This window comes from Venustampulla echinocandica, assembly GCF_003357145.1.
Source record: "Venustampulla echinocandica strain BP 5553 chromosome Unknown scaffold_1, whole genome shotgun sequence".
NCBI classification, from domain to species: domain Eukaryota; kingdom Fungi; phylum Ascomycota; class Leotiomycetes; order Helotiales; family Pleuroascaceae; genus Venustampulla; species Venustampulla echinocandica.
This window is the reverse complement of record NW_022474206.1, coordinates 1,087,688-1,111,988: the sequence shown is the minus strand read 5'-3', so window position 1 is coordinate 1,111,988 and position 24,301 is coordinate 1,087,688. Positions and strand designations below refer to the sequence as shown.

General features: G+C 48.5%; 9 protein-coding genes across 9 annotated transcripts; 4 read left to right on the top strand and 5 right to left on the bottom strand.

Annotated features, from left to right (window-relative positions):
* Positions 1-134: 134 nt before the first annotated feature.
* Positions 135-895, top strand: BP5553_02908 (uncharacterized protein; the record flags this gene model as incomplete). The annotated part of the gene is made up of 3 exons (XM_032011531.1): positions 135-330; positions 382-693; positions 753-895. 3 exons carry the CDS (start codon positions 135-137, stop codon positions 893-895), a joined length of 651 nt encoding a protein of 216 aa, XP_031871224.1.
* Positions 896-2,297: 1,402 nt separating this feature from the next.
* On the bottom strand, positions 2,298-6,127 carry BP5553_02907 (Protein kinase-like (PK-like); the record flags this gene model as incomplete). The annotated part of the gene is made up of 3 exons (XM_032011530.1): positions 2,298-4,904; positions 4,955-5,227; positions 5,276-6,127. The coding sequence occupies 3 exons, from the start codon at positions 6,125-6,127 to the stop codon at positions 2,298-2,300; spliced, it is 3,732 nt and encodes a 1,243-aa protein (XP_031871223.1).
* Positions 6,128-7,719: 1,592 nt separating this feature from the next.
* On the top strand, positions 7,720-8,646 carry BP5553_02906 (uncharacterized protein; the record flags this gene model as incomplete). The annotated part of the gene is made up of 1 exon (XM_032011529.1): positions 7,720-8,646. One exon carries the CDS (start codon positions 7,720-7,722, stop codon positions 8,644-8,646), a length of 927 nt encoding a protein of 308 aa, XP_031871222.1.
* Positions 8,647-8,933: 287 nt separating this feature from the next.
* On the bottom strand, positions 8,934-10,365 carry BP5553_02905 (PLP-dependent transferase; the record flags this gene model as incomplete). The annotated part of the gene is made up of 4 exons (XM_032011528.1): positions 8,934-8,989; positions 9,054-9,997; positions 10,087-10,191; positions 10,253-10,365. The coding sequence occupies 4 exons, from the start codon at positions 10,363-10,365 to the stop codon at positions 8,934-8,936; spliced, it is 1,218 nt and encodes a 405-aa protein (XP_031871221.1).
* A 574-nt stretch (positions 10,366-10,939) lies between these two features.
* On the top strand, positions 10,940-12,994 carry BP5553_02904 (Uncharacterized protein; the record flags this gene model as incomplete). Its single annotated transcript, XM_032011527.1, has 2 exons — positions 10,940-11,012; positions 11,082-12,994. The coding sequence occupies 2 exons, from the start codon at positions 10,940-10,942 to the stop codon at positions 12,992-12,994; spliced, it is 1,986 nt and encodes a 661-aa protein (XP_031871220.1).
* A 785-nt stretch (positions 12,995-13,779) lies between these two features.
* BP5553_02903 (uncharacterized protein) lies at positions 13,780-14,717 on the bottom strand (the record flags this gene model as incomplete). Its single annotated transcript, XM_032011526.1, has 2 exons — positions 13,780-14,619; positions 14,706-14,717. The coding sequence occupies 2 exons, from the start codon at positions 14,715-14,717 to the stop codon at positions 13,780-13,782; spliced, it is 852 nt and encodes a 283-aa protein (XP_031871219.1).
* Positions 14,718-15,830: 1,113 nt separating this feature from the next.
* On the bottom strand, positions 15,831-17,592 carry BP5553_02902 (uncharacterized protein; the record flags this gene model as incomplete). Its single annotated transcript, XM_032011525.1, has 3 exons — positions 15,831-15,994; positions 16,052-17,278; positions 17,397-17,592. The coding sequence occupies 3 exons, from the start codon at positions 17,590-17,592 to the stop codon at positions 15,831-15,833; spliced, it is 1,587 nt and encodes a 528-aa protein (XP_031871218.1).
* A 2,930-nt stretch (positions 17,593-20,522) lies between these two features.
* Positions 20,523-21,638, bottom strand: BP5553_02901 (uncharacterized protein; the record flags this gene model as incomplete). Its single annotated transcript, XM_032011524.1, has 1 exon — positions 20,523-21,638. The coding sequence occupies one exon, from the start codon at positions 21,636-21,638 to the stop codon at positions 20,523-20,525; it is 1,116 nt and encodes a 371-aa protein (XP_031871217.1).
* A 672-nt stretch (positions 21,639-22,310) lies between these two features.
* Positions 22,311-23,938, top strand: BP5553_02900 (uncharacterized protein; the record flags this gene model as incomplete). The annotated part of the gene is made up of 3 exons (XM_032011523.1): positions 22,311-22,436; positions 22,576-22,989; positions 23,072-23,938. 3 exons carry the CDS (start codon positions 22,311-22,313, stop codon positions 23,936-23,938), a joined length of 1,407 nt encoding a protein of 468 aa, XP_031871216.1.
* Positions 23,939-24,301: the final 363 nt, after the last annotated feature.

Here is a 24,301-nt window from a genome sequence, read left to right as displayed (position 1 = left end):
CTCACTCTGTCGCATGAATACTGTAGAGAAAGACGCGTCACCTTTGCGCCCCTCTACTTGCTTCCTCAGCTGCTTTTGCGCATAAAAGACAACCAACTAACACCTCTGAAAAGATATCGCAAACCTCATTCACAATGCAATTCTCCAGCCTCTTCCTCGCGGCTGCCGCGCTCGCCGCCGTCAACGCCGCCGTTGAGTTGACCAACTCTGCCTACAATATCACCGCCGGATCTACCTTCACCATCACCTGGTCCGCATCCGCCGGCCCTGTCACCCTCACCTTGAAGAATGGACCTTCTACCGACCTCAAGACCGTCAGCACCATCGCAAGTAAGTACTAAATACCGTCGTCAATTGACTTGAACTAACGTTTTATGAAAGGCGGTCTTGGTAGCGACTCCTTCACCTGGTCTGTCCCAACCAGTATCCCAGCCGACACCTATGCGATCGTTATCGATGATGGCTTGACCAGCAACTTCAGCCCTCAATTCAAGATTGCTGGCGCATCCGGAACAGCATCAGCCTCCGCTTCAGCCTCCGCATCATCATCATCTGCATCTGTCACCTCCAAGGCCTCCTCCTCCTCTTCCGCTGCCGCCAGCACCACCTCTTCTGAGTCTTCCAGCTCAACCAGCGCGTCGAACTCTACCTCGACTTCTTCCGGCAGCTCTTCCAGCTCAACCAGCTCTAAGTGTTAGTAATATCCTTGTCCATGCTAACAACGTTGCGATGGCTAACAAACCAATGATTAGTATCTTCAAGCACCAAGACTTCATCATCGCCTGCAAGTACCGGAACAAGCACCGTGCCAAACACCAACTCAGGAGCCGGAGAACTAGCCTCCCCACTGGCCCTGGTCTTCCTCACCGTCGCCGCACTCCTCAGCCTCAACTAGAGACCCCTCCCTCCCTCAGCTGGACCGGCTCCGAACATGTCTATAGGAACTCACTAGGAAATAAGTGGAGCTATTTGATTGCGTACCGTAATATAATAATTTTTTGACTGGATGGAAAGCGGAAAGGGCTCCTCATTTTCGTCACGCATGTCGCAGTGGGCGCAAATTCATTTTTGAGCAAATTAATAACAAAGGAGGGCCTATTCTGTCATTGCTGGAAAGAAAAGGACGGCACCTGGCCTGTATGTAGTAAATGCCCCGTATATCATGAAATCAAAATCCATCTACAAAAAAAACATGTCATAGTAGTACCAAGCCTTTCGAGTAAAATCGCGTGCCGTCCCGAGGATATGCTGTCACCCGTCCGCGCCATCCCCACTGATCGGCATGTTGCAGCTGTCAAATCGCCACAAGAACACTTTCCCTTACCCCCACTGACTTCTGATGATGCAGATTACCGCACTGCGTCGAGTGTAACGTTCGATGACCGCGCCGTTCGAGGAGGGGGGTTTGAAACGGCGATCCAATCTATCTCGGGCGCGATCTGTAACATCCCTTCACAGCTTCAGAATATACTGAATGCGCCTTTTTACCCGCCTGGCTGGGATTGACCAGGTAGGCAGGCAGGCAGGGAAGGATGTAAGCAAGCAAGGAACTTGCCGGTAAACTCGGTCACTACTACCTATCAATGTGTGAAATACAAATGCAAACTATACTGCTGGTTCTAAAGGCCGATATTTCGTAAAGTCGTATACTAAGGACTTGTTCTACAAGCGCGTTTGGCTTGGTAAGTGTGTCGGAGAATGCTCATAACAACGGGACACGAAGAATGGGCGCCTTCAGTAGTTGGAATTGAAGACCTAGCAAGCGGCGGCAGTCTCGGCCATAACGTTCCAGCCAGGCCCTATCACAAGCCTCACGGAAACCCTCCCATGTGATAATATAATATATTGTGTATTTTATTCCTATGGAGAGAACTAACTAAGTGGGCGTCTTCCACATACCGCATAAACAGCTCACTGGAATGCTGCCGCGTAATAGCACCATCCCCATTCCATATCAGCATTCATTTAGAGGATGCCACGCATACCAAATAAAGTCAAGGTGCACACGCAACCATCAATATCCAGCCTGCCAAATCTCTCCCGCTGGTATTTTGCGTACGCGTGTATAAATGCAGCCGCTCAACTCTCCGCTCAGTAACGCCGGGTATGTGGGGTTTTGGACACAAAAGCAAAGGAAAGTAAGTACTTATACAAAGAAGTAGCTGTCCATGTTGTCCATGTCCATGTTTCCATGTTGTAGGCTTGCTCCCTTCAGACCTGGAATTTCAGTGAAGTAGCGAGGCACACTCCGTGTTCGAAAGACGTCCAGGTCGAAGGAGGGTAAAGTTGCTGGAAGTTTAGGCCGTAGGCGGATCGCGAGCGAAAGACTGATTGAAGACATTCAAACTCTTGAGTTTGACCTCCCGAGCAGCAGCATTTTCATTCCGTTTGACGTCGTCCATCAGCTTTTTATGCTCCTCAGTTCTCTTTTCCTGCTCAGCCAAGATATCTAGTTCCTGCGTACGACAGGACTCCTCGATATCCGCCAAAAACACTAGATTGGTGTTGGTGTGGAATTTCTCGCCACTATTTCTCGGCTCCTTGGAGTTGCCCCAAAGGCATTCAAATCGGAATCTGGTGGCTTGACCTTGCGTCTTATCATCCCACACTGTGAGTATATCGCCGTGTCGAAGTTCGCCCCAGTGCCTGGAATAAGAGTTTGGATTCTGGCGGTCATAGCTAGGTAGATGGACGTCATTGATCCAGATTCCCGAGGAAGCCTTGGTGGAGATATAGAATGACATGTCCTGGTCTTTCTCGTCCCATAGCTGGATTTTCCTGGCGATCTGTCGATAGAATCGGGGCTTGAAAAGCATGATCTTGAATGCGTACTTTGGAATCCGAGTTTCTTCTCCATTAGAATAGCGGACTGTTGTGGAGTGTCCTCTGCCCCAGGACGTGATGCAATCTGTAATGTTGATATTGATAGTCGGCAAGCAACTGTCTGGCGTAGCAAGGACCTTTGCTAAGATGCGTTTCGGAAGCTGGAAATCATTGCCAACAACCGGCTCGGGGACTATGTTTGGGGTAGCGGTAGTACCAGCGTCGGCTCCAGGGCTAGGGGCATTCGAGGGATGAGCCGTGGAGGGAATTAACTCGTCTTTGATCGTACGTCTAATGGTTTTTGGTTCCCGCACGGAAGAGCCTTCAACAAGTCGACGTTCATCTCGTTTCATGGTCATACGTCTACCATCGTCCGCTGTAGGTTCGGATTGGGCACGAACAGGTTCAACTGACGAGCTGCGGCTGCGGCTGCTTCTATAGCTCTGCATGGTCGACTCAAAAGTCTTCGTACCTGGCTCGAATTCCTCGCCCTTAGACTTTGCATACTCCTTGAAGTTGAAGTAGTCGGACGTCATCATGCGAGGGTAGTTATAATGGTGAGTTGACTTGTCTGCCGGATCCCAGAAAATGCTTGGTGGTACTGGTATGTCAATCTCACGCGCTGATACACGTCGTCTCTTAGGCGGAAGGTCAGCTGGCTTCCAACTATCATCACTATCGTCATCGTCATCTGGACGAGGTCGTCGAAGGCTGATGGTCACATCTCTCGAATTGTCGGCTGCTGGACTGCTTGCTGGGGGAGAAGCCACAGAAGCTGGCGAATGCATATTGAGGTGGCCGACTAAAGACTCAGTGCCCATAAGACTGGAAGATCTGATGGCGCGCTTATCATGATCTTGATCTCTGGCCGGGCTCACAGGAGGAAGGTGCATTGCAGGCTCCATTGTGGTTGGCAATGCAACGTCAGCGTCGAGACCATCTAGTTGGGAGTTGTCGATGTGCGAATATTGGGTCGTCGTCCGGTCTTGTGAGTATTCCAAATCCTGCGAAATCTGGAGGCTGTGGTGAATCCCGTGATGGTTAGCTGGGATGCGAAGGTTTAGCTGATCTAGCAGTATGGCGCCAGAGCTCCCCACAACCGACACGTTCACTTCGCCAAACAAACGCCCAGGACCATGATTTGGTGCGGAAGTATAGGCGAACCCATAGCTCGAGGCATCATTGCTAGTATCAAAACTGCTTGGTATCTCACGTAGCTGTATCTCGGTCTCGTCGCTCGTGCCAAATTCTTCGCTGTCATTGATTTGGCGATCCACAGGGTCCGCGATACTAAGCTGCGACGCTCCTTCCTCAAGCTGCGGGTCAAGCGAACCCTCTTCGTTGCTAGGGATATCAATCTCATCCTGAGTCATCGAGACGTCGACATCATCCTCAACACCAGTAAGCCAAGGGCTCTGCTGCAGCTCTTCGATCGTAGCTCTATGCTCAGGACGAACATGAAGCATCTGTCGAACAAAACGAATTCCATTATCGGAAATGTTGACACGCTGAAGAGGCCTAATATCAAGTGGCTTCGTCATGACTTGGTTGAGTAGCTCCTGATAGCTCGTCCCATTTTTCACTGGATAAGGAGGGGCTCCGCAGAGAGCGTAGAAAAGTACACCGGCTAGGGACCAAACATCAACGGCATGACCGTAACGTTGCGGTGGCAGAGATTTCCTATTCGGTCCTCGAAGAGTTCGTTTGCCGGTCGAGTCATACTCGCGATATTCATTGTACACCTCTGGAGCACAGTAGAGCAAGGTCCCGCAAAATGTGCGAAGGAATGTCTCTTCGCTGTCAATCATCTTCGACAAACCGAAGTCGGTTAACTTGACCTGCAATGGTTCGCGGCGAGAGATAAGAATGTTGTCTGGCTTGACATCCCTATGGGTGATGCCCTTTTCGTGCAGATAGCCCAGCGCATCCAAGAGCTGGCCTCCAACGTCCCTAACATCTGATTCGGGCAAGCGACCGCGCTCATGGATAAGACTGCCTAGATCGCCGCCGGGAATGTACTCCATTATGATGTACAAGTAATCTTCCCAGTCAATATGCTCAATATACTGAACAATGTGCGGCTGCATTGTGTTAGCGGAGCTAGTAGCTTCCTAGAGAATGAGACACTTACGTGTGTGATTCTACTCATGATCGTCATTTCCATATCCATTTTCTGATCTAGAATACCATTTTTCATGAAGCGCCTCTTCTCAAGTTCCTTGGCAGCGAACGGAACCCCATCAAATTTGGCTGTAACTTTGTAGACAACAGCAAAGGCACCTTTGCCAATGCAGCAGACCTTGTTGTACTTGGATCCGCCTTTCCACTCTTTCAAGTGCTTGCCAAATGTTGACAATGGAGCCCCACCAGGAGTACCTACTCCAGGAGTCGGGAAAAGGTTGACCTGTTACATGTGAGTTGCATATTCAGATAAGGAAAGGGCTAGTCTTACAGGATCTCCTTTTCCTCCACCTGTCGCAGCGTTTTCGGCACCACGCTGGTCTCTCAAGGTAGCCAGATGGAGAAAGAACTTCGTCACGTTTTGCTGGTACACCAGTTCGGAAGCATCACTTCGTTGAGGCATCCAAGCAACGAAATCGTAATTTTCTTCGGGCGGAGTCATGACAAGAGTGATCTGGTAGCCTGTCTCAAGAGTGCGTCTATAGTCCAAACCATTCTCTTTCTCCTTGGCTCGAAGCATGACGCCATCGACCACGGTCCCATTGGTAGATTGGTCCTCGATCATGATGATTCCATGCTCATTGATATATATCCTAAAGTGAATATTGCTTACCCGTCTCGAGGGCTCGTTGTGGCCAATGGCAAAGTCACATCGCTGAGAGTTTCGGCCAAATTGATACCCACAGAGGGGATCCTTGAGGTCGGCAGACAATCGGAGCACGATAGCGCAAGAGACCAGGCCTTCAGCAGCGACCTTGGAGATATTGGCATCGTCGTCGGAGTCGATGGCTCTTTCTCTGATCTTGACATCTCCTTTTGCCTCGAGGGTGTTTCGTGGGTTCGCCTTGTGGATTCCGTGGGCAGCACGATACGCTGGCATCGACAGAGGATAGAGAATGCATATAATGTCGGCAGCATCCTCATCACTCAGCCCCGAGTTGCCTTGGTCGAAGCGTCGCTCGTCATTGTACAGCTGGGTGGCTACATAGTATGGATCGTGAGCTGACATATACTCTTGAAAGGCCTTGATGGAATCGGAGAAAGAAGAAGGGCGAGGGGGTCTTGTATTAGCAAAATATGTAAGAGATGGGTAAGTACCTGGTTGAGTAGGCTCTTCCTCCATGTTTTCGAACATGAAAAAGAGTGGGCAAAGAGGTATTGTGGTGGGGAGTGGGAGGAGCGACAGGTTTCGATCTCGGAGTGGCCAGAAGATATGGGCTTCAATTAATCGGTGGGACGCCCAGAGAGTTTGTGAAGCTCCTAGGCAACGATGTCGCCAATCTCACCAAGCTGCCCCCAATTGAAGTAGATATCCAAAGGAATCTTCCTCAACTAGCGAGCGTTCGAGTCGGCCTTGTAGACTCAGCCTTGTTCTCTCTGGCGACTCTCGTCTTGCAGGGTGCATTCACAGATTCGTTTCGGACAGCAGATGCTTTTAAAGACTGGCAGAAGACACAAGCCTTCATCAGAGTGGTCGTTACGTCGTGGGATACATCGATGTACGAAGGGCTTGGACGTCTTCTCTACAGAGCTGATCGTTAGTAACGGTCCTCCGAGCAACCAGCACGACGAACAAAATAAACATTTGGGCAAAGTTACATTGCCTCCTACAGCACACAACGTGCCCTGAGCGGGCCCACCACAACAGGTAATATCTTAGACCGCGGGATCGAGGGGAGCGGTTGGTAGTTGTTCACAAGACGCCGTCCGAACATTCAGACGAAAATGTTCACGTTCACAAGTCACTCGGATCGATGTTTACGAATTGGAATAAGCTATCCGAAGAGATAATCCGCGCCGGCGCTAAACCCTACCAAGTCCGTAGACAATGTCGAGTCCGTGGAGGATCCGTGCGCATATCCTTGCAAGGCCTCTACGGAGTACTAATGATTAAACAAGTTGACAGCGCAAGGCAGACAAAGCTACGCAGGTACATGATATATGTTAGATTCTCAGGGAGTAGTTAGACAGAGAAGAAAGCGTTTGGTTTGACAGCCACAGGTTCGGTTTGCTTTTTATTTCTAACATGGTTTTAAGATCTAGGGGACATATATTGTCTCTATTTCTGATGTTTTGTCTACAAAGGAACTAATGGTGGAAGAAAAGGGGGACAACCCAGGCTGTCACAAAAGTGGCTATAGTCTTTTGAGTGGCACCCCTCGTATAGAGGGAAAACAAGAGAAAATGGTAACCCAATACCTTTCTAGATTATCTGGTCTGCACCTGGTCAAACACTTCTTTGATAATTCCTTGATTCACAGCGCGAAGCTCTTCCTCCCTGTATCAAGCCATATATTCTAAACAAGCTGCCACCGACCTGGTGCTGTTAGGTTATCAGTAGCTCGTGGCAAATATTACATCACCCTTATCGGTGGTTGCACGTTTGCAAAGCGGTCAGGTACAACAGTAAAAGACGCAGCACTAGGCAGCATCAACAAACTTAAGCAACAGGTTAGCAGACCTTACACATAAACGCCGATCGCTCCATTTACAACGTCAATTCAAGAGCGCCTTATCCATGATATGGCCCTTGCTAACGCCCCCGAGACGCCTAACGGAGTCACGTTAGAATACTTCGCGCTTCGTACATTGTACCCAGCCTCCATTCTTGACTGACGCCACCCCCACATCCTGCAAAGCCACAAGGTTCGCAGATCGGATCGAGGCGGCCGCTTCATCCGACGTATATCCAGAACGCCATTGCGAATCTCCAGGATGGCTCCTCGACGCAGAAACAACAAGCAGAAGCCGAAGCAAAAGATGCCAGGTCTAACCGTTGACGCCTCTCCACAAGTCCAAGTCCAGCCTCAAGGCCAAGTCCAAACCCATACGGCCACAAACTCACGCGCATCATCGCCCGTGCAGCCTCCCTACTCCCCCATAACGCCTACTCTCAGCCCGGCACACCTCGCCGCGCCGAGCACATCCTCGTCCTCATTCCTTGACAATGGCCACCCTAATACTACACCCGCCACAACACCAGCACCTCCTAGACGTACCTATACCCATACGCAACCTCCTCAGGCGGCGATCCCACAGCCTGCGCCCGTGCCCATAGCACTCGACGAGAACCCCGATGCGATAGCGCTTAAATCCGCAATCGCCATACTACAATTACAGGCCCGGAATGCGACAAGCGATATTAGGACCTTGCAGCAAGTAAAAGAGCGAGCACTGCAAGACCCGGAAGGATTTACGGAGGCGTTGGTAAAAGGAGAACTCAAGTCCAAGGGCGATAAGCTCTTTAACCCTTCACCGGATGATGATGATAGCGACGAGGATGAAGAGCACGAGCAAGGGGATAATAAGACGAAAATGGATGTAGACCAAGGTGAAAGAAAGGGAACTGGCAAGCGCTCGTGGCCTGCTCTTCCGACGCCTCAGAATATCGTCCGATGTGCGCCGATAAACTGGACTCAGTACGCCGTTGTGGGCGAGTCCCTTGATAAGCTACATAAGGAACAACAGGCACGGCCGTCGGAAGGAATGCCACAGCAGGTGGGCCCGGATGGGCAGCTTTTGTTTGGCGGCGAGGGCCAGAGGAGGGTGTCGGATATGGGAGTTGCAGCCCCCTATCAACCTGGTAGGGACAAGATCGATAAGACCAGTGCGAAGGTCCCCAAAAAAACTGGGACTAAATGAATTATGAAGGGGTTTTTGGGGCAGAAACGATTATAAGGGACAAGCGTTTACGAAAATTATGATACTATGATATCCGTGCAAAAGAATAGGCATGCAGTGGTGTTGGTGGTTATTGAAATGGTTTGCTTGATAGTAGCTAGTGTACTTCGTACTCGGCAGGGAATAGAGATATCCGCTTTGCAAAAGGCAACACATAGGCTCGAAATTTAGCCTTCGTATCTTCCGCCCTTGTTTATTGAACGCTGTTTGATACTAAGGGAGAAAAGCTCCTCGTGATTCTGACTCGCCTATTGCTTCCCAAGCACCTGATCAAATATTCCAATCAACTGCTTCACTTCCTCCACTACCCATTATTAGCCCAGGATCTAAAAATAAATCAAAACATGGGCGATGAGAAAGCAACTTACAAGTATTATAATGCACCATCGAGACTCTCACGATGCCATCACTCCCCAATCCCAAATGGTCTTGCACTAGCCGATTACTATAAAACGCACCCCACCGGATACCCACCTCGCCGTTACTCAACTTATCCACACCTTCTACTACATCTTGGCTCTTCCATCCCTTCACTGTAAAACTAATCGTGCTGACCCTCTTCTTTATATCTGCGTCTCTTTCACCGTAGATAGTTACATCTGGGCGGCCATTTAAGTAAGATAACAACTGGCTTTGAAGCTCGCCCTCATGTTTTCCAATCGCCATCCAGGAGTCTGTCGGGTTGGGACCAAAATAGGAGACCACGGAGGGAATTGAAGCCAAGAGTTCGTAAGAAGCACCCGCCAGGCCTAGTTTGTTTTCTAAAGTAGCTGAGGGGTTGAAGAAGTGACCGAGGGACTTGATGGCTTGAAGGCCGCGGGAAGAGGCATATAACATGGAGATGTGAGGACCGTAGACCTGGTCTGGTAAATACATCTCATCACTAGGAACTAGGTTTGAACCTACCTTGTACCAAGAAAAGGCATAAAAGTCTACCCCAAGCGCCTTTACATCAATAACTCGATGTGGTGCATAGGCCACAGCATCTACGCATAGCAGTGCCCCGGGAATTGTATGGACGGCATCTGCTATGGCTTTGATGTCGTGAATGGTGCCGAGGACGTTTGAGGCATGAGTGCAAGTGACCAGCACTGTTTTCTCTGAGAGTAGCTCCTGCAAGTCTGAGGCTAGGAGCTTAGGGTTCTCTTTGGACTGAGGTTGCCACCACTTTACGACGAGTTTCTGGCGGGAAGCTATGTCTACCCACGAGGCAATATTTGCTTCATGATCAATAGCGGAGACGATAAGTTCTGAGCCTTCCGGGAAGTTAAGCGCGTAGGAGAGGTTACGGAATAGTTGTGTGGTGGAGGAGCTTAAGACTATAAGACGACATATTAGCATACAGAAACCGGAAAGTGAAGGAGTTCCTTGCCAATATTCTCTGGGTTGGCATTGATATACTTCGCAGCCGCCTCGTAACCGGCAGTGTAGAGGGCAGTGGACTTCTTCCCTACCGCATAGGAGCCGCCAAGTTGAACATTTGTCTCGCTGAGATACTTAAAGATCCTTGAGTGATAATAGTATTAGACATGGCTATGATCGGCGCTGCTTGCCTCCAGCGACTCACGAATCAATCACGCTTCCCAGAGTCTGACTTCCCCCGGCGTTATCAAAAAACACTTGGTTTTGCTTCAATGCGGGGAAGCGCTCCCGGGCGCTTGTGATGTCGAAGGACTCCATGATGGATTTGTGTATATCCGGTGGACTTGACGGGAATTCGCCAAGATAACAAACGGATGATGAAGGAGAATTCCTCATCGGAATTGAATACACAGTTTTGTACTTGTACTGTTTATGTCACTATGTTCACACTGTATTCGGCTTCATCGCAGCTCATAGGTTCGGTCCATATGGATTTAGCCCCTGTGTACAGTGGGTAATGGACCGCTTGGTCAGCCAACTCCCATTAATGCCCCCAACCAACGATGCAATGCATACCATTTTTTGGTGGTGTCATGCATCCCAAGCTGAACGAATGCTGATGGATGGTGAAGAATCAGAAGCGCTTACACTGCATAGCGCGGTTAGGAAGCCTTAAGAGCGTGTTGAATTTACCAGTTAGAATTGAATTTCACATGCGCCCCCTATTCCCATGAAATGGATCCATTCATGCGCTGGTTTTGTTGGCAGGGCGGTGAGAAACTCGCCAGGCAGAAAAGGCGATAGAAATGGAACGATTTCCCACATAATATTTGATAACTCGCGCCTTGACAAACAACTTTACCAATAACCTTATCAATTTGAATATTTGAACATGAAGAGAAAGGCTGCATCCCAATCGAATGGCCGCAGTGGCGTAGGAATCCTCAAAAAGCGGGCAAAGACCAGTACGCATACAATTACATCCCACGTCCCATATTGCACCTGTGGCACAGCCTGACAAATTTGTCAAACAGTTCTCTCGGAAGAAGAAGTCCAGAAGAGCTTCCGCAAAGGTCTTCTTGACAAGAGCATTCTCAAAAAGTACACCAAAGAATATGCCGATTCAGAACCCTACAAACACCAGGTCATTAGCTCTCTAATCGACGACAATCTCCTCCGCTCTGTCCGGAACGAAATCCGCGAGAATGTGCATTTCACTCCGAAAGAAACCGATATCTATAAGATCCACCAATCTGGAGACCTAGCCAACCTCGACGGGCTCGATGATGGCGCCCTCGACAAGCTACCCTCCCTCCTTAGACTGCGAGATGCGATGTATTCCACTTCATTTCGAAAGTACGTTGCAACAATTACCGGGTCAGGGGAGCTGAGTGGTAGAAAAACGGACATGGCTATCAATGTCTATACTCCTGGTTGCCATTTGCTATGCCATGACGACGTTATCGGTAGTCGGAGAGTTAGCTATATCTTGTACCTGACGGACCCTGATCTGCCCTGGAAAGAGGAATGGGGTGGGGCTCTGCGATTGTTCCCGACGAAGACATTTGAGGATGAGGATGGGGGAAAGACCGTAACACCGAGTCCCGACCCCACGAAGGTTATACCCCCAGCTTGGAATCAATTGAGCTTTTTCGCCGTTCAGCCGGGCGAGAGCTTCCACGATGTTCAAGAGGTTTACCATGCAGAGAGCCAGGAGCAATTGAAGAAAGATGGAGGCAGAATCAGAATGGCTATCAGTGGTTGGTTTCATATCCCTCAGATCGGGGAAGAGGGGTATGTAGAAGGGGCAGAGGAGGCGTGGGGGAAGAATAGTAGCTTGATGCAATTGCAAGGGAACCCTGATCGATACGACTTCCCTCAATCGCAATTTATCAATATCGAAGCCCCGAAGGAGGCGGAAGAAGAGAAAAGTTTTGAAGAAGCTGATCTAGACTTCTTGCTGAAGTATATGGCACCCACGTATTTGACTCCTGACACTCTGGAGCAAGTTGTGGAGCAGTTCATGGATTTGTCCAGTGTTACTCTGGGTGGGCTCCTATCCAAGAAGTACTCCGAAAAAGTCCGCGAGTATATCGAGGCCCAGGAAGCATTGTCTCTGCCAAGTACCACTGCGGAGATTGAGAAAGGGTCTTGGAGGGTCGCGAAGCCGCCACACAAACACCGATTCTTATATCTCCAGCCTTCCTCGTCGGAAGAAAAGCCAGCAGATGCTTCGAGAACCTTGAACCCTATCGAGGAATTATTGGAAGTCTTCTTACCTAGCAGTCAATTCCGAAAATGGCTTGAGTTGGCTACGCAATGTGAGATCGAGAACTTTGACATCTTAGCACGTCGATTCCGCAAGGGTGGAGATTATGCTCTCGCAACCAGCCATGATGGCCAACCAAGGTTGGAAATTAGTCTTGGCTTGACCCCAACTCCTGGCTGGGGCGCTGATGAAGATGAGGAGGAAGAGAGTGGGGATAACGCCGACGACGAAGCGGAAGATTCTAAAAAGAAGAATGGAAAGTCCAAGGCCAATGGAAAGGAAATAGCCAAAGCAAAAGAGAAGGAGCAGGAGCAGGAGGATGATGTTGGAGGCCATGAAGTCTACATGGCTGGGGACGATGACGATACCAACGGGGACGCAGCAATCTACAAGACCTCCTCTGATGCCGACGATGATAATGTCCTCTTCACGATGCCAGCGTCATGGAACAAGATGAGTATTGTTCTGCGGGACAGCGGCGTCTTGAAGTTTGTCAAATACGTTAGCAAGTGTGCCCAAGGGGATAGGTGGGACGTTTCTGGAGCATTTGGAGTGAAAGAGTTGGATGAAGAGGATGATGAAGAGGGCGGAGATGAGGAACAAACGGTGTCTCTGGAGAGCAGTGAAGAGGAGGTGTTCAACGGATTTCCAGACTCGGAGGACAGTGATTCTGATTGAGCAAGTGGCTCAACGACGGCCGTTCGTCTATGACCTAAGTGTCCCGGTACAGGCCCGAAATCGACAAACAATTGATGCTCGCCTTAAAAATCTGCGTTTTAATAGTGTCGGCGGTTTGGTCCAACTTAACGCCCACTGGAAAACCTCTATCATGCTTTACAAATATGGATTTTCTTCTCAACACCCGCGCAAAGCCGTTCAAGCCGAATGCGACCGCCACCAAGTATGTCACATCTAATTAATAGGCGGTGGCGTTGATGCTCAGACTTTAGTTAAATTTCCGAAGACATGTTGCATAGTGTAGGCATGAGCTGATGATTTACGAATAATGAATTCAAAATCTGTTAAAAGACCCCCTTTGGAATGCAAGTCAAATATCTCACTTCTATTTACGATGCAGGCGCGATGGGCTTCATTAAACTTCCAAGTTTCTTCAGCCCAGGGAAAACGCTATTATTCCAAAGTGCATACCCAGGAGACATAATTGGGGGGATTCCCCCATTTCATGGCCTTCGTTGGATATAGCCGCTTTAGCTATAAGCAGCTCGAGCTACGTCTCCAGTACTCATATATCACTCGTAAGCCAATAAATAGTTCCTATTATTCCCTAATAAGAGACCAGCTACCACATGCAGTTATATTTCCGGGAATCCCGCTCGCCGCTCTGTCCATAAGGAGTGTCCTCATTACAATCCAGACACCGGTCCCTTCCCCCAAACTCCATAAGAAACTCCGCAAAATAGCAACGCCCCTAAAATAGTAAAACCACAGGTGGTCCCATTCAATCAGTACGTCGGCGGCCAGTGCCCCTTCCTTCCCTGGGTACAAGGTCGATATTTCTTAAACTCCCTATCTAGCTCCTCTTCAGTCCACCTCCTATACGGCTCCGTCCCTACGTACTCGCCCTTGAGGCCACGAGCAAAGTACTTCAGATACTCCCCCCTTGGCATGAATACCACTTTCACAATGCCTTTGTCCTTATCCTTGTCTTTATTCCCTTCTTTATTTTTCCTCTTGAACCTTTTGAGCAGGCTCTTGCCCGTCGAGGGAGGCGAGGTAGTAGATGAGTTCGAGGGGATTGCGTTTGTAATAATTGCCGGTATGATGGAGTCGTCGGTGTACCGCTTGGGTAGAAACTGCTGTACCGAGTATGCATCCCCGCCCATCTTTTGCAGGGCGTTCGGTTTTAATAGAGGGATGGGACGCCCTGTTGCCGTGAAGTGGAGGAGAGCATCGTCGTCTAGATCCTCTATGGGAAGAGAGGAACTGATTGGCATGAGTGGTTCGTTGTCGGACTCATAGTCATGGGTGGGCGGGCTAGAGAATGACGGGGGAGGCTGTCTGAGAATTGCGTACTTGATGGTGTTGTCGTCTTCGCGGTAAGGGAAGAGGAAGCTGGATGTGTGTTGTCGACCCATGGTCTCCGATGTGCTGGCAAGGCTGAGGTTGATACGGATATGGATAGGGTATTTGTAGTCTCGACCGAGATATAGTGCTCTGCTCTGAAGGGTTATGGGTTTTCTGCTCAACTGGAGCTGAAGCTGAGTCTTGTGACATGCGTGCGCGGGGGAATCAAAAGTAGAGTTGCGTTGCAAAGCAAAGGAAACTGAAGGAAGAGATGTGACCTATTATTATGACATGGTGGCCCCTCTCTATATTTTGTGTATTGAAGCTGGCTGTCGTGGCCTCAACTGATATGATGTATTCTTACTTTTTCGTTCATTCGAGTCCAGAGTGTCTCAGCCTTCCACCAGTATGTGTGATGAGTGGTGAGTAATTGATAGATATCACACCATACGCGCCTTGCGCTACAACGCCCTCAACCGTGGCTTCGACTTTGGCTCCGACTGATTGGTTCACGTATTTGAGCGACTGCGTACAACGAGAAGCAGCATATGTCAACATCCTTATTTTGAAATGAAATCACTAGGTTTAAGAAGGGTAATGGAGCGACGACGACTAGTTTGTGACCAGACGATCTTTCCCCGCATGACATAGCGTTACAGTACTTATTAATACAGTAGCGCGGGGCAATTCTAGCTCCGACTTGTGGCGACTCCTCCCACGGAAGTACGAAGTACAAAGTATTATATTTCCATACCCGTGAGAGTGTTGCTAAGTCACAATATTCAGGTACGACAGCGATGCATTTATAATCTAGCAAACTTCCTAGAACAGGTGGACGGCCCTAAAACTTGTTCGTAGGTGGCACGAAACAATATACTGTGTAAGGTACCTAAGTAATGTATGTTCTAGAGGAGTCGCACTGCGTTCGGGAGTGCCTCCTCGAGTAACAGTAACTTCGGCACTCGAACCCTGGCTCGGACCCTGGCCCTGGTCGGTTGATTGGTCTGAGAGTCTTTTGAATTCCTATTGTCGCTCTGGGCTCTCTTCCTTTTAACCTTGACTTTAAGTTAATTGAAGGAAACTTATAACACACCTACTCCAATCATAATCCTACACATCCACTGTTATACTCCAGTAGTTAGTTAAACATAATGTATATTATTTGTCCAACTTGAATAGCTTTCGAGAGAAGCCTAGCACTTTCCGACTAACCGCGGTGTAGGATATAAAATTATGTGGTATGCTAAATGGGTCGTAATTTGTACAAATGCATCTTCGGAGGGCACCATAACGGGCGTACAGGCAAGACCGCATGATTAACCTTCGTAGCACGTTAGGATTGGAAAAGAAGCACAGCCATAGTGCTTCTACATACCGTCGCTTCCTACACCCGTCCATGGGATTGTCAACTCTGGAGTAACACTAAAGCGTCGTCTTCTGAAGCACAAGAGTACGATGAAGAAGAAGGCCCGAATCCCTGACCCGACAACTATGAAGCAGCCTTATGCAACTTGACTTTGACCCCATTCCCAGGCGCAAGGGTCAATGACAGCGACTTTTTAAGGGGTGCGGTCATATCCAAAGCTTCGATCTTATCATACCGCTGTAGCATCTTCACAATCACGAACGATGCCTCATTCAGCGCATATTGTTCTAGTTCTCAATTAGCAACCCTCCAGATGCCCTTTCATTCCCCAGGCGGAAACTTACGGCCAATGCAGACTCGTGGCCCACCAGAGAATGGAATCATCTCCCAGCCAAGCTTCCTGCCTTCCCACCTCGTAGGATGGAACTCATCCGCGTTTTCTCCCCAGATATCTTTTCGGCGCTGCATTACATAGGTATGGTACCCCACAGTTTCCCCTTTCCTAATTGCAACGGGGCTCTTGCCATCTGGGCCCCCGCCGGTAGGGAGAAACGTATCTCGAACTGCTTTCCTTCCATTTATTGGTACGATGGGATATAGTCGAAGTGTCTCATGCAGCACATATGTGAGCTCTTTGCAGCCTTTAAGCGATGTGAAGGTCAATTCATTCGTAGGCTGTATCTCAGTACCAAAGTGCTCAATTATACTTCGGCGTAGCCGATCAAACGCTTCTGGGTGGCGTGAGAGCAGAGCAATTGTCCAGGATATTAGGGCGGATGTGGTGTCTCGGCCAGCCAACAGAAGGTGGAGAATCTGGTCTCGCAGTTCGACGGGGTCCCTTGTCTCTTCAATCAGTTCTTCGAGCAGAACGAACTTTGGCTTCTGACCGGGCAGCACAGGCGCACGCTTATAGTCCGGATCTAGTGCTACGCGGACGAAACGATCCCCAAAACTTTTGACTATCTCACATGCCTTTTTGAATTTCTTGGGCGAATACAGCCAATAAAAAGACTTCATCTGAATCCGGAAAAGGATGGTTTTCTGAGCTTCGTCCATAGCTTCGGCGAAATCCATGTCTTCTTTGAGGTCCTTTCTATTCCCCGAATCGAGAGCATTTAGAGTGTTAGACTGGCTATTCACGGACTGACCGAAAAGAAATTCGGTGCTGACGTCCATCGTGAATCGATATATGAACGGCATAATATCGATTCCTTCGATCCACCCCAGCGCATTTTCTTCGGGCAGTGTCTTGAGGAGAACTTGGAAGTGTTTCTCGGCGGAATCTAAGTCGCTGACTTGGTCACGCGTGAATTGAGGTCTGAGCTGGTGTCGATAGTGCGACCATCTTTCTCCCTCTGCCGTAAAGATACCGTTTCCAAGCATATCAAAGAAATTCTTCTGTCTCGCAATTCCTATATCGAAATCATGAAACTTTGTTGCAAGAACGGCTTGGATATTCTCCGGCTCCGAAGTACCGACGACGCTGCTATTGAATGCGCTGAAAGTACGATACGTATGACAGCCCATCTTTTCTGACCGTTTGCGTATGATATCCTCGAGGGGGTCGATACCTTGTTGAGTCAGTCTTAGTTTACTACTCGTGCCAAAGCAGCTCCTCCTTCCAAGTGAAAGGGTGACAGAGATATGAGAGGGAATAGCAATATCCAAAATTAGGGTGAGGGCACCAACCATCAAAGCCAGTAATAAGAACGGAATATCTCTCAAGTCCCCATGGCAATTTATTGGGCACAATCTTTGGATCTTGACAACCATGTTGTTGACCCCATATCTTTAGAGCTCGCCACCGGAGAAAGTTCCTCAATTGAAAAAAGACGATGGTGACTGCAAGAAGCCCAATAGCTTCCTTGATCATAAAGGCTGTCATGGCAGACGAGAATTTCGAAGGGGCAAAGCTTAGTAGCAAATTCAACTACTGATCCTCATGTTGCGGATGGGTTGTCGCTGCTACTATATGGCCTTCGATTTAACAACTTGTCGGTTGCCTAGTAGCTACCGTACATGGGGGCTGCGCAATCTATCGCATTCGCTAATACTAATACCCCTTACCCATGTACTGTACATAGAGTAGTAGCGTGAAGGGTGTTGTCCTTAAGACCTCGCATTCGCTTCACCTACCCAAGCAAAGTGAGTCGCGTTTCAAGACCGCCGCGAAGCAGGTCAGGGGCATATGCTAGTCGTTGCTCGTCCATGTCGCGTTATCGAGATACTTTTGTACATCGCTACCACGCTTTGAGTTGTCGTGGTGGCTCATAGAACATCAGAACTGCCTCGGAAATTAGAGGTCAAAACGATGGCGAGTCGGGGCGTTTGTAGGGGGCGGCGTTCGGGTCAACCACATCCCGCAACCCTCTGTTAGCCACCTGTACTCTATTCTGCTAGGCTTACGAAGTATCTTCTTGTATTTTACCTTCGAATGGTTCAAATATTCCATCGATAGCCGATACTCGTAGAACAATGCCATCATCACCGGGACTATCTTCAGCCCCATGCGCAAATGGGGGGCGGCGTTCGCAGATCACGCTTTCTTATTGATACAAGGATAGGCTTCACAAGATTCGCAGTGGACAATTCGCTTAGATAGGGGTAGAGCGTAGATGAGTATTACAGGATTCCGGTAGTTTGATAAAAGTATGAAGGGAATATCCTCGGACTCTATGTCACTGAACCCACCCTATTTTAAGTTTACCCAGTATGTATCCGCACAATATCGAGGAAGGCTTCCGAGACTTCAAGTTACCTCTAGTCTGAGGCTGTAAACTCAGACAATGGTCCAGTCCTAACTTCTGTTTCCCTCATCTCCCTCGTCTCCCCAAAAATTCAACTTTGCCATGCCAACGCTCTTGAATTCTCCGTCCCCCGTCTTCATGAGAAGCAAGCCATCCACCCTCAAAGATGCAACCTAAGTCGCACGAAACGACGTATGACCGAGCCTCCGACTCAACTTCGTTGTCAAGCTGTCAACGACAAAGTTGAGTGCATTCAAATTCTCTTTGCCACAAAAAGTTATGCTTAAATACGCACGATACTCCTTCGCAATTGCCGTCAACAAATGCTTCTATATGATTTCGAAAGTCCGAAGACCGACAGCAGGAATCTTAGGTGTTATCGTCTAGCGCTTCTCACGAACATGTTACCATTCATACAAGACGGGCATCTTAGCAGCAAAGTTGTGCTAGAGGATAGGAATACAACGTCCGTGGTATCATCCATGAAATACCAGGCATAGCATTGTATCGAAGGTTACGATAGCTAGTCTACTTAATAGGCATGGTGAGACTCGTGCAAGTGCGAAATCACATCAGTGGATCCATCCCAAAGGGTTCGTTTGCACGAGGAGCAGATAATTTCATACAATCAAGGCAAGACAAGACAGAATCATGTCGGTGACAGAGTTGTATTGATCAGAGGGGTTTGAATACAAGCCCACTGGCGGGTCCTGGGCACCATGACCCTTATGAAAACGGGGATAGTATCGTCTGGAAGGTGGTGTTATGGTTCTTAGCTCCTGCTGTTACTCGGCATAGTCAGACCACATGTGAAGGTTTTATGGCGGAGAGAATGATGAAGAAATTTGCACAGTTTGATCGAGATAGTCAGAAGGGGGGGGGGGGTTCTACAGATGCCTCTCGGAACATACCGGCAGCAAGGGAGGAAGTGCTGCCCGATGGCAGGCCATGCGTGTAGAGTTGCCATTGAGCAGACGCATTAGGCTGGCTTCTAGCATCCGATCCACTCAGGGATTTATGATTACTGGAACACCTGTCCGCTGTCGTGAGATTCATGTAACGGCGAGACCTGTCTTAGGGGAGGTTTATGGCCAGGATCAGCAGGAGAGTCATCCAAGCAATACAAACCAGAGTAACCCTGGCGGTAACCTATACTGGTGGAGGGTTTGAAACTGCGGAGGAAATTACACTGGGAAAGGATGATACAACTCTATCTGCTCTGCATAGCTGGGAAATCTATATAGAGCAGGGCCAGCACAACGACTGGCATGATTCATCCAGTTGAGGAGAAAGGAGCTCGTACCATGGCACAATGCTCCCTCCGAACGTCGTCATATTCGTACGAAGATACACCAAGAGAGTGGTATGGTAAGCTGCGCGTGCAGGATCGGCATTAAGGAGGAAGTCGATGCATTAGGCTGAACCTTTCGAGCATTCTGTCCGCCAATCAGCCCGTGTGAGGGAGAGTTGAGGTATTACCGAGGCAGGGGCTCATGCCATTGTTCAGATTGCCTCCCTTGAGCATGTTGGTGATCTGGTGCTCTGTCCATCCTCTTCTGTAGCATAATGTAAGTCGGTCTACTAGCAGGGCTTGCGGACGAGGAGTTCGCAGTTTTGCTTGACTTGTACGGCCACCTAGATAACGGGTTCCAAGAGAACCAACGTTTGGCACCGCTTGGCTTGCCCCTTTTGCATAATGTGAATGAGTTACAAGCTTGATCTCTGAGGTGCTCAGAAAGGAGAATGAACATATTAGCGTGCATGGTAGTATGACGTTGATATCCTGCCTTTGATAATTTGATACCGACTTGCGACAGGCGAATCCATTCATGATGTATTTCACTCCCCCCTCAATCCTCTGATGAGACATGGACAATGCCTACCAAGTTAGCTCGAAATACACCACCATGAAGACAAGTAATTCATTACTTTACCTCAATCTACCTATTCTTACATCTAGCTTAACTCAGTTTATCCCACACCCCTCTTCAATAGCCCGCTACACGTTTCCGACTTTGTATCTCTCCTTCAGGTCATTCTAAACAAACTGATACTGTTGCGAAGTCCCTTATCCCTCATATCGCTTCCCGCCAACCTTTCCTCCAGAGACTTTTCCCACAAACCCATTATATCCTGTCAGTTTACCGGTTCTCTCTGAGTACACAACCTGAGTATTATCCATCACGAAGTTCCAGCGCTCTCTCGAAACAGGATTGATAAAGTCCGCTCCTTGCCCTGTAGAATTATCCGTAAAAGGCCCCTTAATCAGTCCTTCAATGGGGAAGTTATAAACCCCATATTTCTCAGTATCAGACATCTCGGAAGACGCCGACTGGAAGATGATCTTCTTGTTTTTGATCAGCACAAAATGGTCATACTTCTTGCCGTCAATCTTGGAGTCTAGCGTCCAGATAACGTAGATGTAAGGCCCCGCAACACCACGGGACATATGCCAACCATCAGATACTTGAGCCCAACCAATGGGCATCCAGTTCCGCTCTCGGCCTCCAACTCCGCGGAATTCAAGCTGGCTGCCATCGAGTGTGAAGGTGGCCTTGACGTCGCCGATAGCTGCTGTTTCTTGCCAGTAGAGTAGGGGTGAGAAAAAGACATCACCCTCAATGTCGCCGGGTCCTTTGCCATTGGGAAAGAATGGGGGGCTCTTGGACTTGATGGTATAGACGCCTTTAATTCTTGGTGAGTCAATGGTGATTTTCGCACTTTTCAGGTCTGTTGCAGCATTGAAAGTCCAAGTCGAGCCGGTAGTAACATTTGTCCAGGTACCGACAGTCGAGCCACGACACTGCTTGACCGTTGAGAAATCAAAGTAGGTGATATCAGAGAAAGTTGTACCGTTTGGGAAGGCGGCAAAGAGGTAGACACGCTGGGCAGCGGGCCGACCAACGATTGTACCGCGGCTGAAGGCTATCGTGATGCCAGCGAGGGCGTCGTCCGAAACCGCATCGAAGGACCAATCTTCTATAGCTGTGTTGTTGAAAGCGGCGATTTTAGGCCCGTCCCAGGCAGTCATAGGGCTTGTGTCAATGGGAACTGAGCCATTAACCAAAGCCCCGTCGACTGCTCGATCGATGGTGCAATTGTAATTATATGCATTGGAACCGGGCATTGGCGACGCAATCGACAGGCTACTCAACGCGAGTGGAAGCAATAGTTTCAGAAGCATGTTGGCTCTTAGCTGGAAGTTGGGTGAAGTTGAATAGATACTAGATCGAGGTTGGGAGGGAACGGTACTACGGGAACTCACGGTATCTTATAGAAAAAATGTGCTTCGTGAGAGACTCCAAGCTTATTCCTCATTTGATATTCTCGTGTCAAGGGGGACCACGAGTTACGGAGTGCTTCTAAGCCATTTTCATATTTGTGCTACGTGTTGTAAGAGATGAGATACGATACGAGTACCTTCCAAGCTTCATTAGTGCCAGTAGCAATGAGTGTATCTCAATACAGTAACTTACGCACAGTTCAAACGCGTCACCAGCTAATGCATACGTCCTTTGCAACAATAAATCGGGATAGTTTGACGATCTCACTGCGGAGCCGGCGTAGAATAAGAGGCGCAGTATTGCATCTCACCCAGCGTCGTTAGAAATTGCCCGGCAATTAAGAGCGTAACTTTCCGCTTCAGGGCTAGCTCTGTCAGATCAGGAGCTCACCCACTGCCAATTCATGGTCGTTCATAAGCTATAGATTCATATACATTGATATTTATCACGATCATTCTCGTGATAAGACCTGCCTACAAGCACCCCGCATCGTAAAATATTCCGTCCTTGGGAGTGCAGTCATCCTGAGCCTGCCCCGAATTAGGATTCACTATCGCGACATCGCTATCAGCATGCCACCTAAACGCCCTGGACGCCTTCTCACCAATACCCAGGCTCATACTAGAGGTGCCGCAACTCGTCAATCGAAAGGAAGGTCCAACTTAGGTTGCCAAGGGTGCAAGAAGAGAAGAAAGAAGGTATGCTCTGTCCTGTAATACCTTACTTTGCCGCCTTATAAGTGCGATGTTTGAAAGCTCTGATACACATGCCTCGACAGTCTCTTTAGTTTCGTAAGTTTCTTGTCAACAGAGTAGTTGGCTAACTAGCCTTCCCTAGTGTGATGAATCTCAACCAATCTGCAAACGGTGCAGAACTCTATCTTATACCTGCGTTTATACAGGTCATAATATGCCTGATTGGAAGAGCAGTCAAGTCAGCACTTTCACAATAGGAGCGCCAGCTGTCTCAAAATCTAAGATCAAGACCTCCCCAGCCGCCGACCCCGTGGACCATACCCGTGCAGCTGGGTGTCCGGAACCCTCGCATAGTAGCCTGATATTCCCTGGCTTATCCAGCGATTTTACAAAGTCAAGAGCACATGCCTTACCTGCTATAGGGATGAAAGATAATCCGGCTCTCGACAATCAAGAGAACATGCATCTCTTGACGTATTTCAAATCGAAAACCAGCAAATATTTGATCGGGAATGAAAATCTCTGGGCAGTAGATGTTTTACAACTTGCCTTTCATGTATGTCATAGCGATCACTGCAATTTGACAGCTCTTTCATTTTGCCTTGCATAGCCAAAACACTATTTCTTACCTGTCTTAGCATCCCTTCCTTATACACGCAATCCTTTCACTCTCTGCGCGGCATCTTCATTTCAAGTCAATTCACACTCGCAGCAATCGCCAGAGTACGTCTGCTCATCCTTCTCCATCTGGCCAAATTTACGCCACCCTCGAATCAAAACACCATCAAAGATCGCTCTCTCTCCTCCGCGCAACTTTCCTAGCTGAATCGTACAGTAACAACTATCTACGCTCAATCCAGTCCTCCCACTTCGCAACCTCATTCCTACTTTATTTTCATGCCTGTTCAGCCCTAGAATTTGACCCGTCCGGGTGTGGAGATACATCATTCATTTTTCTTCGAGGAATCCGCTCCCTCGTCATCGCCAGCCCTCTTGGAGCACACCAAGGAGTGTTCGCATCTCTACTATCCCCACCATTATCCATGCCTATCTGCTTTCCCCATGCGAAGCCATCTCTTGAAAATCCCGGCGCAATCTTCATGAATATTTTGGACGAGCTCCCAATTAATTCGAAATGGACCAGGAACAAGGATATATACGTTGAACGAATGGAGTCTCTTACACTCTATCTCGCCATTTGCATTCCTTCCGATACTTGTATCACCGAGAAACCAGTATTAGAGGAAATATTGCTATGCTTTCTGCGCTGGCAAACATTTGTAAATGTACCATTCTTGAATCTTTTAGGGAATAACGATCCAATTGCTTTGTCAATCTTAGCATATTACTACGCGGCTGTTAAAGTGGTCTTGAATAGAGCTGATGATGAGAAATACTGGTGGTGGCGAGATAAGCCTGAGTTCATTGTGCGTAGTATTGCCAGATACATTGGTCCAGAATGGGAGACTTGGATATCATGGCCATTGGCGATGGTAGCTTTATAGGATTCGGATATGGAGTTTACTAAAAGCGGTTGGAACTGTGTATATAAACCCCTGAGGAGATCGTAAAGTTGTGCAAGGTTGGTACGCTAGAAAAAGTAGATTCCTAAATGATTAGGATTATAGGGTATATATACTTAGTAAAACAAAACAAAATAACAGGCTACTCGTATGCTTCCATTTCGCAGCCAAGAACCTCCTACTCCGAGTTATGCAGAACAAACACACCGAGTCAACTTGAGACAGCGCCCAAGGAACACACCGACAACCAGAATTCTGCAGAAACACCGTAGTTCCCAGACAACTAAGCAAAAACATAAAGAAAAGATTGTCAAAAAGCTCCCTATCCTATTCGGGGCCCAGATA